This window comes from Eulemur rufifrons, chromosome 16, assembly GCF_041146395.1.
Source record: "Eulemur rufifrons isolate Redbay chromosome 16, OSU_ERuf_1, whole genome shotgun sequence".
Lineage (NCBI taxonomy): Eukaryota > Metazoa > Chordata > Mammalia > Primates > Lemuridae > Eulemur > Eulemur rufifrons.
In genome coordinates this window covers 4,260,561-4,274,542 of record NC_090998.1, presented here as the reverse complement: position 1 = coordinate 4,274,542, position 13,982 = coordinate 4,260,561, and the positions used below count along the sequence as shown (strand labels likewise).

The window sequence follows — 13,982 nt, the reverse complement described above, 5'->3', positions numbered from 1 at the left end:
TCCAGAGAACAGCCATGGAAAGTAATATCTCCTTAGAGGATGGTCATATTGATAAAATGAAATAACACATGTGAAGTGCCAGGCCCATAGCTGAGGCTCAGCAGAAGGTAGACATCATCTGACATACTCCTCCTTGACAGATGGAGAGGGGAGGGAGACAGGGCAGGGACAAAGCCCCTGAGCCAGGTGGCCCTGCTCACGAGTCACTTCCAAGACCTTCAGGTCCCCCTGGGGCAGGTGAAACTTCTTAGTTGACTTTTTGATCAATTAACATAGATGTGCACATAAATTTGAAGTCTCTTTCTGCATTGGTGGCTGTAAAGATCAGAACAAAAGCTATCCGAGCCACTGCCGTTAAACTGACAGGGTGATGTATTGGTTGGCTGGTTCCTTCTGAACATTTCTCCTGAAAGGTTACATATATTCATGCTCTGAAACTCTCATTCTGTAACATCCTCTGAAAATTCACACAATGCCTGAGCTTTGCTGGGAAAATTGAACAATGGCCTCTACTTAGGAGGAAAAAAACAAAAAAAATTCCACATCTGTCTTGAATCTGAGTTTCATGAAAATAAATTTGGACCAGAGCTCCTGGATGGCAAAGGGCACACCATTCGCCGGCTTCACTTGGTGTTTGCACACTGGATAATGCGGGTGAGAGACGCCCATCAGCAGCTCTAATGGTGGCTGAGTCTCCACCGTCTGGTATTTAATCCAGGTTTAATCAGACAGAGCCTCCTCTACAGGGGGTCAGACACTTGTACACATGCACTGAGCCCTTCCACTCTGGGGCGAGCCCCAGGCTTGTGTGGTCCCCCTGGTTGCTGTTCATGAGCCCCTGCCTCTAGAAAGTAAAAGCAGGAAGGGCTGATCTCCAAAAGATTTGGCGGGGTGGAGTGGTGGGTGCTAAAGCTCTATGTCTCTGGGGCTCAGAGACCCCAGAGCAGGAATTCAACCAAGAGCAGGGCCCAGGGCACACCAAGAGAATTCATAAGGGGACAAAGCAAAGGATTTTTAAAAATGCAAACATAGCTCCTAATTTATTTCTTATTCTGAAAAAGAACTGACAAACATATTCCGACACACCTGCCTAATCATTTGCATACTACGCCTGGCTTGTCTTACTTCTGTAAACTTTTGAAAAGTATTTCCAATGGCCTCACTTTCCTTTTTCTTTGCACATGTCTTGAAGGCTCTCCCCTTAAGTCCACATGCATCTGTGCAGCTGTGGGTCAGTTCCTCTTCCAGCATTATGTCATGACCTCCCTGCAGCCCTCTTTTGCCCCTGAGTCCCACGACTCCACCCTGGGTGTTCAGGACAAGTCTCCACCCATGAGGATTCGTGGACAGGAGTCCATCAGGAGCTGCAGGAAACAGATAGATATTATCAAGTCTGACAAACAGACTTGATGTGTTTGCCTGCTCTTGTTACGTATGGGATGTTCCTCAGGTGCCGCGCAGAGTGAGTGACTGCTGCCCCTGTGCTCTGTGCCAGCTGTCTTATCTATGAGCTGCTACATCCTGTTCAATATGGAATATGATAGTGACACATACATACATACATACACAGGGTCACAGAACAGCAAATATCACACCGTTTCTGCTTCCAAAAAGGCAGAAGGAATCAGTTAACCCTATAAAATGCTTAACAGTCTGGACTTCTGTTCACTTAACAACACCCTTCTATATCTATTCACGTGTGAACATAACTCAGAGCAGATGTGGCCCCACAGTTGGCTTGGTGAGTATAAGAGCCCTTTGTGAAAGGAAAAAGACACACGTCCCTTCAGTCCAATGGTGGACTGGATTTCAGACCCATTCATCCTCTTGCCCAGCTGCTTTTGTTCAGTGCCCGACCTGCACAACTTTATGCTGGGGTCCTCAAGCAACTTATGCTCTTGTTCCAGCTTACAACTAACCTTGACCAAATAGATCCTCTCCTTTGGGACCTCAGTTTCCTTATTTAAAAAAAAGGGGTGGGGGAGGTTGAGTCTGAAATCCTTTGTGCACCAGAATGCTGAGATTCTTCAAACATGTACTGAGTACTTGCTATGTGTAAGGCATTCTGCAAGGTTTACTGGTAGGGACAGCTGACACCAATAAAGAAGTGGTGCCTGCACTGTCCACTTTGACCCTAATTTGCAACAATTCTTGGAGCCTGTTTTCTTTTTTAAGAGGCCATATATTTTTTCCTGTGGACCCAAATACAACTGTTCAGCTGAGTCTCCAGGGTTAGACTTCCTGTGGTCTGTAGTCACCACCAGCAACCACTTAAACTCCCAGCTTCAATATCCCAACCTGCAAAATGCCACCTCTCATGGTGGAGTTTATGCCAATTCATTAGGGCTATTGGCCAACGTGGTATTAGGCTGGCTCAAGGACCTGTGTGGGCATGCACAGCTGCGGTCCTCCCTTCTCATGCACGTCGAGGTTTGCAAAGGGGTCTGAGCCACTGACGTTACGTTCTGGGCAGCTACGGGCTGCAGAACTCCATGCCCAGTCTGGACCCCACATCCCTAAATCTGCATCTGCTCAAGGGCGCACTGAGGTCGCTGTCTGGAGCAGTGTTTTTATTCCATAAGGAGGGTGGAAAGTTTGTTCAACTAACTATGACAGGACCCTGGCTCATACATTTTAGAATAATTAATCATAACTAAATGTACCACAGGGAGCAATAAACTCTAAATCGGGAAATTTTCCCCTGTAGCTTGAAGTTTGCAAATGAGACATCCAGATTTTATTCATTGTTTTTAGCGTGATTTTTTTTCCTTTTGGTTTGAGTTTTGAGTGGATATTATGGAAATACAGTCACATGATTAATGGCCATTCGGTTGGCTTTTTTATTTTTTAGCAAATCAGGCCTGCTCAACCTCATCTGGGCCTCCAGCTCGTCCATCAGAGTCAGCTGACCTCACGTGGTCTGAAGTTAGCGGTTTCCCCACGTGAGTTCTCACCGTTCGGAGAGCAGACCCTGTCCCACAGAAGAGTGGGCAGGAGGGTAACGAGCATGGGGACAGGGGCACACGCTGAGCCAGCGAGGCCCCTGATGCCACCCCCACCACAGCAAAGCCCCTCCCTCGCCTCCCTCCATTCCCTCCACACTTTGCTCAGGCACCAGCTTTTGGTGACACCCACACCAGCTGCCACACACCTTCTGAGGACCCAATTCACCTCCGGCCCATGAACTCTGCCTCTTAGTTGTCTATTTCAGCTTCCCCATCTAGGACCTGGCAGAGCACTCAGCTCCTCGCAAACATTCAGAAGTCATTAGTGAATGAATGGGTGGATGAATAAGCAATTTTGGAGAAAAGAGCATTAGGTTAAGAGACAAAAGATCTTCAAACCAGTCCTAATTATGGTAGTAAAAAATTACTAGCATTTGAATAGGAGCTTGCAGAGTGATTTTACATATATTAGCTCAATAATCCTTCTAGGGCCTGGTGTGGTTGACTTATTATTCATTTTGCCCAACGAGAGAACTGGTTTTAGAGAAGTTAAATTGCAGAGCCCAAACTGAGGCCTGTCGTGTAACCTTGTGCAAGTCACTCAGCCTCCCTGAGGTTCCTGTCCTCCACCTGGCGAACAGATATCGTAATACCCAACCTTCCTACCACCTGGGATTGGTGTGGACATGAGCAACTGCTTGGATATTGGGAGAAAAAAAAATCAAAGAAGGCAAAGGACAAAACCTTCCTTCTCCTGAAGGCTGGTCAGGTTGGTTGGCAGACTGAGGAGAGACAGAACCATTGAGAGTGGCCAGGGTGGGACCAGAACCTGTCAATCGTCCGTGATGTCAGCCCCTCCCTCTGCTCCCTGCTCTCATCTTTTCCAGGCTGGGATATGTGGATAAACCTCTCTCACAAGGTCAGACTCAGCCCATTCTGGGATGAGCAGTGATGGGAGAAAGAGAATATTAATATCTCTACCCTCAGTATCCAAGGGGACTGGGAATATGTCCTACAGCAAATGGACCCCATTACTGGCATGGCACAGGGGAGCCCTGGGTGCCATGGTGCCTCAATATAGAAGGTTCTTCTATATTGTCCCCTCTCTCTGCCCAAATCGCCTATTCACCCTAGAACAGCAAGCTTGAGGGTCTGCCTTATCCCCAGCGCATAATCTGCCTGGCTTCGTGCCCCAGCCTGCTCCGGTTCCCTTGATGGCTCCGGTCCCAGTCTGCTTAGCTGGGGCTCTGAAGCCCTGCCAGCTTTGCCAGAGCCCTTCCCTGGCCTCTCTCCTCCCCTGGGCACTGGCTAGACTAATGCTCGGCTGATCAGAGCCGTACGAGGACTCTCCCCACCCCAAATCATCACCCACCACATAGAACCCCCTTCATGGTCCAGCCTGGCAAACACACGACACCGTGGCCACAGGCAGACGATTGTGTAGGCTCAGCCAAGGCGGGCAGGGGTTACAAAGAAGGGGGAGGTACCTGGTGGAATGGTCGAAATCCGTGGAAATGTTGAAAGCAACAAAGCTTCCCCTGGGCTCAGGTACTCGGATCATTCCAGGTTCTCACTCACCCACTGCTTGTAGCAGCTTACGTGGGACAGTGTCTCCCGCCTCCGGGGATTTGTACAGGTGGGTAAAACGCTTTCAGGTCTCAGTGTCAGTGCCTCTCTTCAGAAAAGCGTCCTCTCACTTCCCGGCACCAGTGCTGTGCTGTGAGACGTTTAACACCAGCTCCAGAAAGAAAAAACTCTGCCCTTAGCGTTTGCTGATGTAACGTAAATACTTCCAGCACGGCCGACTTCAAGCTCATGACACACACAATGTCACTCAGGCAGGGTTGAGAAGAGACACGTGTGCGGAACGGGCCCTTGGGAAGCGGTGAGAGCCGGGTCCCGCACACCGCCCGGCCACGCGGTCAGACGTGGACCCCGGGCTTTCACACCTTCTCCGGCGTGTCGCTTTCTAAGCGGTGTCACAACTTACGGTGGAATGTGACTCTGTTAGCTCACTTGCCTTTATGCCTGTCTTCCCCATGAGCCTGTAAGCGTTACGAGAGCAAAGGTTCCGTCTGCGCCAGTCACCCCACTGACTCGACCACAGCTGGCACAGGGCCTAGCGTGTGGCACAATAATACTGGAAGGAAGCAATAAATGAAACTCAGTTCTGAGATTTTTTTTTTTTTTTTTGAGACAGAGTCTCACTCTGTTGCCCGGGCTAGACTGCTGTGGCGTCAGCCTAGCTCACAGCAACCTCAAACTCCTGGGCTCAAGCAATCCTCCTGCCTCAGCCTCCCCAGTAGCTGGGACTACAGGCATGTGCCACCATGCCCGGCTAATTTTTTCTATATATATTTTAGTTGGCCAGATAATTTCTTTCTATTTTTAGTAGAGACGGAGTCTCACTCTTGCTCAGGCTGGTCTCGAACTCCTGACCTTGAGCGATCCACCCGCCTCAGCCTCCCAGAGTGCTAGGATTACAGGCGTGAGCCACCATGCCCGGCCTAGTTCTGAGATTATTAATGGGTTGTCTCACGAGCAGTTAGGAAAAGAAGTGGCAATCGCCAGGAGTCACTAGTACAGGCTCATTAAAAACAATTATATATAATTAGTCTCAGTTCTTCTTTTGACATGGTCATTAGCCAAGTTAATAAATCAAATAATAATAATAACAATAGCTAACATTTATCAGCTGCTTACTGCGCACTGGATACTGTTGTGTTTTACGTGGTGGTGTGCTGTAGGTACTAAACAACAGGCTCTCCTGGGGACGCACGCCCTGGTCAGTAGCATTTCCTGATTTCCACCATGGTCAGTCTCGAGCCGCCAAAGTGACAGCATCTACTGCACAAACTTGCTGAAAATTTCATGATCAGCTCTCAGGATCCTGGCAGGAGCCCCAGCCAGAACACCACACTTCCATGTTCGGTAGCTGCGTAATCCCCACAGTGGCCCTGTGAGTATAAGCCAGTATTATTCCCATCTCACAGATGAGGAAACTAAGGCACGTGAAGTAAGTTATCCAAGATCACAAGCCAAATCTGGCAGAGCAGGGTGTGAACAAGAACGTGTGGCCGCAGAGCTAGTGCACGCGGGGACGTCAACAAGGCCCCACCTCCGCGGCCTCCTAACGGAGATGACAAGTCGTGTGGATTCGTGACTGGCATGACCGTATTCTAGGAAGCTGATTAACAGCTGAATGTAGACCAGCCGACTGGAGCTGCCACACTCACTACAGGGCACTTATCAAAGGTGTAGATAACACAAAGCCAGAAACAATGACCCCAGGAGAGTGATGAGCAAGAAAGGAATGGAGGACCAAATCTGACAACATGATGTTGAATACGAATAGAAAATATGACGCTCAGTTTGGATGCAAAACACCCGCCAGCCAGATACAGGTTAGGAGGTGTAGCTTGGCAGCAGCATGGGGTAGATGACAGGCTGTGGTTGGTCTCCAGCTAGGATCGCTGCGACACGGTGTTTTCCCCAACTGCCAGTGGAAACCAGAGCTGCACTGTCAGAACAGCAGCATCTGGCCCCTCCATCGACTGTGCTGTGTTTATTTCTTAGCCTAGCTTTCCAGGGGGAGACAGATGCTAAAACGTGAACAGAAGAGAAGGCTCAAACCAGAGCCCTCCTGAGCAAAGGGGAAGGAACTGGGGTGTGTAGCCCAAGACGAGGGAGAGGAGAGCCTCCTCACTCTGCAGGAACACTGGGAAGGCTGCAGGGAGGCGGGGTCCACCTCGGTGGGAGGGAAGTGCCTTCTGACAATCCCAGCTCCCAGGTGGCTGTCTGGGGTCCCCCCTGGGAGCAGCTTGCCAGGACCGGTGGCTGCAGGGCATGGAGAAATGCTGGAGCAGCACACGGCCAGGAATCATCAAGGAATTGACCATGACAGCTGAAACAACCTGTAGCTAACTCGTTGAGCACCTACTGCATGCGAGGCTCTGTGTTAGGCACTTGACCTACATTTCTCTAATCCCCCAACAACCCTGCAAGCTGCTCACCGGCTTATCTCCTCTCCAGGAGAGCGCAGAGCGGCTCAGAAAGGTGAGGTGATCTGACACAGTCCTCTCACCCTTATGTCACAGGGGCCCCCGTCCCTTGTCACTGCCTTGTGTCGTGCAATTCTAAGGTCTCCTCCATCCACCATATTTATGCTTTAGGTCGTGCACAAGTAGGACAGAAAGGAAGGGCACACTTTTTTCCTTTAGTTTTCCGAGAAGAAAATGGGTTATAATTTCTTGTTTCTAGAAATACAAAAATTCTATCAATCTCTGAGCTCCTATGTCAACTTTAACAAACGAACCCACCTTTTTAAGCATCTCAGCAGCCTACTAGTTTCCTCGTCAGGAGAGGAAATAATAGTTGTTAGTGCTTAAGTCAAAGAAGAGTCCTTGAAGCATGTGTGTGGGCCACGCGCGTGGAAGGAGCCACGTGAAGGCCGCATGTCTGTGTGGGTGCTCCCGTGGGTGTGCGTCTGCATGCAGATACCGCCGGCCCGGAGCCGCACGGAGGCGGAGAGGAAGAGAGAGCGACTGATTCTGGGAAGCAGGTATTTGATGCCCGTGTTGTTATTTATGTCGCCACACCTACACTCCCAAGCCCCACACAATTGGCTGCTGCAGCATTTCAAAAGCATTTCCATGGAAGCATCTGTGTAGCCAAGCTGTCCTCTTTCGAGTACACGTGCCAAGGCTGAGGGGACTGGGGCAGCAGTCAGGGCCCAGGGTGGCCTCACCAGCCTCACCAGCTCCACCCACCTGCTTCGACCCCCAGGGAGGAAGAAAGAAAGAAAGTCAGCTTTGCTTCACAGAGCCCCAGCCTGGAGCCTCCCCCGCCGCCCACCCCCGGGGACAGTGTGTGTGAGGGGAGGAACAGGCTTGGGGCACAGGACGGCTATTCTCTGGGGGACAATGGTTTGGCCCTTTTGGGCCTGTGTCTCGGTAGCACAGAAGCAAGTCTGAGCTGTCAGCATCCGGAGCACGTGCTGTCAGCAGGGAGTGCTGAAGCCGAGCAGGGGCAGCCTGGCCCAGCGCGTGAGAGTCCAGGTGGGGGGGGGGGGGTGGGGCAGCCCGGTGCGGGACAGTGGTGTCACGGGTGCGGGGTGGGTCTCCACAACAGAGGGCAGCAGGCTCGGCAGAGGCAGCCACATGGGAGGCTGCCCAGCAAGGCTGCCGGAGCCCAGCACGGGCTGACAGGGCATCCGTGCGGGGCACGAGTCGGCGACCATGGGAGATGGATTTCACACGGGGGTACGTAAACACATACAAGTGCGTAGTAGGTAAACACAGTACAAAGAGGGGGCCTGGTTTTCCAGAGCCAGAGAACGGAGGCACAAGCCTGGGGAAGGAGAAAGCTAGAGGGAAGCCTGTGGCATTGGTTAGCAGTGGAGGTGCCACGTGAGCTCCCACTGGACGATACGTAGATACAGAATTAACTTTGTGTAAGTGTGTGCACAAAGAGAGACGCACACACTCCCCAGCTCTCTCCAACAAAACAGCCTGGGAGCATCAACACCCTAAAATTAATGGGCACCTGTGGCTCAATCTTGGTTTCTAAGTGCCGCTGTCCATGAAATGGAATAGGGAGAAGCAGCCGATTCCAGAACAGGCATGGAAAGCTCAGGACGGGCCTGGAACGTCTCATGCCAGAAAGTCAGAAAGTTCGCAGAAAGGGGAGAGGGACATCAAAGGGACACAGAAGCCAGGGGCTCCCAGCCACCAAATCAGGCACAATCTGAGTATCAAAGTAAGCAGCGGTAACGGGTGTAACCTATTAAATAGAATAGGAATCCACAGTGAAATGAGTAAGTGAATAGGTGGACAGATAGGTGGAAATTTGATGGAGTCTGAAGGTCAGGACTCCTCAGCAGGCGTTAGCCACCCCTGCCCTGCGCCCAGCCCATACTCTGCTGTGAACGGCTGCTGGGCCGTGGCCTCTGCCAGCCAGGGGAGGACGGAGAGAGAGCCCCAAACACTCTCTGCGATTTTTCTCTCTCTACTGTGCCATTGAATCATACACACCTTTTAATAGCCCATATCCTTAAAGAAAAACCTCCCTCCCTTCATCCTACATCCCGCATAGCTACCGTTCCATCGCCCTGGTCCCATCACAGTGAAAAGAGTTATGGTCCTTGCCTCAGTCTCTCCTGAACCTACTCTAACCGGACTTCCGTCCTCACCCCTACATTGAGTCTGCTCTTGTTAGGCCGCCAGTGACCTCCATGTGGCAACACTCAAGGGCCACTTCTCTATTCTCACCGTGCTTGGGTTCCCTGCAGCCGGCCACGGCCCCCTTCCCCGGCTTCAGGGCAGTCACGCTTCTGAATGGCCACCGACCTCGCTGACTGTGTGTGCTCAGCCCTTCGCTGGCCCTTGACCTGGGCTTGACCTCTGAGTGTTGAAATGCCCTTCCCTCCTGCTCCTTCCTTGCCACTGTTCAGAACTCTGCAGTGAGCTGTCTTCCAGAAATAATGCTTCCCAGGCCCACGGCTCTAGGCTACTTCAGTCCCCTGCCTCTGCCACCCGGTCTGGGCTCCAGCTCACTCCCTGCACTGCAACTTCTGTCCACTGTCCCTCTCCTGGCCTCACTGCAGCAGCCCCAGCGCAGGGGGATGCAATGTCCCCGTGAAGTTCTCCCCAGCGCCGAGCACAGGGGCTGGGGCCTGCATTGATCCTGCTGACGGACGCAAGCTACAGGAGCTCTCCTGGTCCAGGTCTGCGGTCTGGGTGGTTCAAGGCAGGCTCCAGATCGCAGGGGCTGGGAACGGAGCGAGGGGAGGAAGGTACGGGACACACCTCGCTGTAATCAGACTCCAGCCTGAGGAGGGCCCCGCTCTCAAGAGCAGCCTTATTGCCAGGACAGCCCGTCAGCGATGTGGCTTGTGGGCAGGGGAGGACCACATCCTGGGGTCTGCCAGGATGCCACTGGGTGGCAGGGAGAGGTAGGGCCGGCGCTTGTGGAGAGGGAAGAGGAGGAGGAGGAGGAATGTGGCCATTTTGCAGAACTCAACAGGCTGCCTACAGCTGGGGCCAAGCAGAGGTTATGGCAGCTAAGGATTTGGCCACAGGCAGGGCTTGCTGAAAGCTAAGAGGGGACAAATGTACCCCTCGGCTGGCATGTTGGGGGTGGGAACCTCAGCACCCAGGGCCACAGTCCCACCAACAGGGGCCCCAGCTGAGTGCTCCACCTCCCCAAGCCTGAGTGCTCCGCACTCTACCCTCTATGTCACCCAACAAGAAAGCGCAAGCCCCTCACCCCCTCCATCCACGGGAAAATACTCGGAGTATGTCTTACTGTTGTCCAAGTGGTTGGCCTTAATGATCTTCTCTGAGTAGTCAGAAATACTGGAGCATTCAATCTAGAAAGGGCACACAACAAAGGAGCAAGGTATCAAAAAAAAAAAAAAAAAAATCACAGCACGTCCAACGCCAACTTAATGGATGGAGACACAGAGGCCCAAAGAGGTGCGGTGACTTGCCTGTGGCCCCATAGAAAATGTGTGGCAGACTCAAAACTAAAACTTGGCCCTCCCGACTCCAGGCCAGTGGCCTTCCACCGAGTTGGCTGCCTCTGCCAGGAGACGGAGCCCCGGCTGCCACCCCATGATGGACTCAATCTCTGTGCTGTAGAGTCAGGAGGGGCTGGCAGGCCTCGCCCTCCTGGCTAGGACAGAGCGTAAGAGGCGGCCCAACCACTGTCCTCCCCGGGAGGATGTGGGAAGGCAGAGCCAGGCCAGAGAGGCGTGCGACAGGGTCCTGCCCACCCCCGCCCTCCCAGGGTAAACTGGGCACATTGCAGGATGAGGACCCTCTGGGAAATGCCAGGCCAGGCCCCCAGGGCTGGTCTTAATATCCTCTCCCCTCCCCCACCCCACATGTAAGGTAGCTGTCACTGCTTCTAGAGCTCCACCTTTGAACGAGCTTATTCCTTTTAATCTGGAAGTTTTCCCAGGCTCCCAAAATCTCCTAAGCGAAAGGCCAAGGTATTTGAGAGATCAGCTGGCTGTTGCTAAGAGCAGGTCCTCATGGGACTGGTTGGAGCCCAAGCCCCGCCCCAGGGCTTGGAGGTCTAGTGGGTGCTGCCAGGGGACGGCCAAGGGAGGCTGGAGGTGAGGGGGACAGCTGCCAGGAGCCATCCTTGCCCCCACAGCCGGCCTTCTACAGAGACTGGCCCATGCTAGGGCCCTGGGCTCCACTCACCCCCAGTCTCCGGAGCACCCCCAGACTCCCCTGGGACCTGGAGACAGGAGCGTTTCCGGGAGAAGTAGTCATGTAGGGGGACTGAGGGAGTTGCTGATGACCCCCGGCAAGGCCTTAAGGAAGGGTGAGGGCTCCTCCAGGGTCGGAAGGGGTCACTAAGGAGGCAGACCATGGCCAGGGTGCAGGTCCCAGGAGGACCAACCCTTTCCTGGGCTACCGGCTCCTTTGTCTTTGGGTCCTACTGACTGTGGGGCTGCGTCTCCTCCTCTCCCCGTCTTGCCACGTTGTCACCCCATCTGCAGAGGCCACAGGGCAGCCTGGATTCCCACCTGGCCTCTGCCCTGTCTCACTGTGGCTCAGGGGCCCCTCGAGTGAAGCCGGAGTCCCCATTCCCTGAGGCTGTGCTGGGTGAACGGGGTCCCTGCGTGTTGGACACCCCGAGCACTGACCACCCAGGCTGCGGGCGACGCCATGCCCTGCTGTCCTTTCTCCCGTCCTCTCCTCTCCATTTCTTCCCCACTCTCCACTTCCCCCCTTTTTCCTTTGTGCTTTCTACTTTATCTTCATTCTTTTTCCTATATCCCTGTCTCATTTCTCTAGCTTTTCTGAGAGCCTTTCTTTCTGCCTCTTTCTCTGTTTTGACCTCCAGGTTCTGTCTCCAGTGATGGTCCTCCTCTCCCTCCCTCGCGCCACCCATCTCCCCACCCGAGGACGGCAGTGGGTGGAGGGGCCCTGTGAAAACAGCCACCCAGAAAGGCGCCGGCCAAATGTGGTGGAGCCACTTATAAAAGAGCTGTTAGGGAAAAGGGCGAGAGGCAGACGGATCGCCAAGTCACTGCAGCTGGAAGGCGCCGAGTGGGAGCTCCCGACAGCTCCTTGGCGGAAGCCCCTGGACGACTGGGGCGCCAGGGACCCCGAGCGCAGCACCGGGAGAGAAAGCATGCAGTCACCAGATGGCCTCAAGTCCAGCTCTGCTGCCCTGTGACCTCACAGAACGCTGTCTGCCCTTTGCCCAAGGCCTCCATCCCTGGGGCCGAGCAGTCAGACCAGTGACGATGACGCAACTGCCCTTGGGTGTCCAATGGGCTCCTACCCTCAATAGTGCCTCAGCCGAGAAGGTCACAGCACTTCCCAGCAGGGCCGTGCCTGAGGCAGCTGGAGAACAGCCCAGGCCTCCAGAAGACCCTCCCCAGCCACAGCCAAGTGCTGCTCAAGTCAGACGTGGAGGAGGAATGCTGTCCCTTTTAGGCGACTTAGGGGCAAGCCCATGGAGGCAGGGGGTGGCCCCAGGGATTTGGAGGGCTCCAGCCAACCGGGAGCCCGGGGCTCCTCATGGCAGGCTACAGGATGGCCCAGCCAAATGCACAGAGAACGAAGGGCCCTGAGTGCTGCCCAGCTTGCCACGTGGTCTCTGCGAACGAGCCGGCTCGTGTACACGCTGGGCGTCTGACTGCAGTTTGCCTTTCATCTGGACCGAGCAAGACTCATACCCGTTATCCAGCCCCAGACCCACCGCATTTTTCAAACGTCAGCCAGCAGCCCAGAGCTCTTCTTTTTTCACAGTTTCTTTCCAGCTCCAGACACCCCCAGGCCCCCTGTCAGCAGGCTGCACACAGCTGCCCGTGAGAGCCAGGGGACAACTGGGAGGCTTCCCGGAGGGTCATCCTCCACGTCCAGCCTGGAGAGGCTGCAGCAGTCAAAGCAGCAGAATGTAAGTCTACCAACTTTTCCGTTGCAGAAAAGGGAAGGGGATTTTCCTGTTACCTCTTAGTAGCCCCATCTTGACTGCAATAATAGATGCTGAGCATTTGCCATGTGCTGGGCACTGTTTTAGGCACTTTGCCTGTGTATTAAACTTGTCCAATCCTCACAATCACCTTATGGGCAAGGTACTGTTATTATGCCCATTATATAGATGAGGAAATTGAGGTAGAGAGGAGCAAATTGCCCAAGGTCACCATCTAGTGAGTGGACGAGCTCCCACGTGTAACCACACTGCACTGCCTCTCGAGCTGACAGTGGCACCGTAAGGTAACGATGTCATTGGAATGATCTCAGAAAAGCCAAAAATCCCCCGCAAATGTTAGCAGTTGCCCAGGCAGGGATCCAGGAGCAATGCCTAGGTGACGGGGAGCCTGCCCTGCCTCCTAAGAGACACTCTTGATTTTCTCTGCTCCTCCTCAAAAGGTCTGACCCAAGCAAAGGAGACGGGCTGGGTTTTACTTCCACGAGGGGCTGGGGAAGACAGAGGGTGAGGGGCCAGCTCTGCAGAAGCCAGCGTAAGGGGGCGAGTGACATGCTCACCCCGAACACCTTCTTGGCCCCTGCTTTGGCAGCAAACATGGAAAGGATTCCAGTACCACTCCCAACATCCAACACCACTTTGTCCTTGAACACGTGCTTGTTGTGGTACATGGAGTTCCGGTAGGTGAGCGTTCGCACCTCGTCCTTCAGCATTTCCTGTGATGGAAGGAAAGGAAAGGGAATGTCAGTGTATTCAAGGCACCTGGGAGCACGACAGGGTCACAGGCCCCTGGGCCACACTAGCAAATTTTCCAAGAATCCCAACAATATCATCAAGCAGAGCCACAGAGAAGACCATGGCGCAGCTGGGGCTACCCGCATCATTCCAAAGTGCCCCGGCCTTAAAACTCTGCCCAGAAAAATAACTACGTACTATCAGAAGAGGAACTCAAGTCCAGTCCTGGGAAAGCTCCAATTTACCAAAGAACCAAAGGAAAGATCAGCAAAGATTTAAGTTATACCTGAAGCAGAACTTTCTGTCATGGTGAGAGAATTGCCATTGAATAGGTTATTAAAGGAGGTT

The 13,982-nt window shown here is 53.3% G+C and overlaps 1 protein-coding gene across 1 annotated transcript in view; it reads right to left on the bottom strand.

Annotated features, from left to right (window-relative positions):
- PRMT8 (protein arginine methyltransferase 8) overlaps positions 1–13,982 on the bottom strand; it is an 84,579-nt gene that overhangs the window by 25,371 nt on the left and 45,226 nt on the right. The window contains exons 3-4 of the mRNA XM_069489600.1: positions 13,460–13,615; positions 10,251–10,314 (exon numbers count right to left, since the gene is read on the bottom strand). Of these exons, the coding sequence (XP_069345701.1) occupies positions 10,251–10,314; positions 13,460–13,615 (220 nt within the window). The remainder of the gene's footprint in view (positions 1–10,250; positions 10,315–13,459; positions 13,616–13,982) is intronic.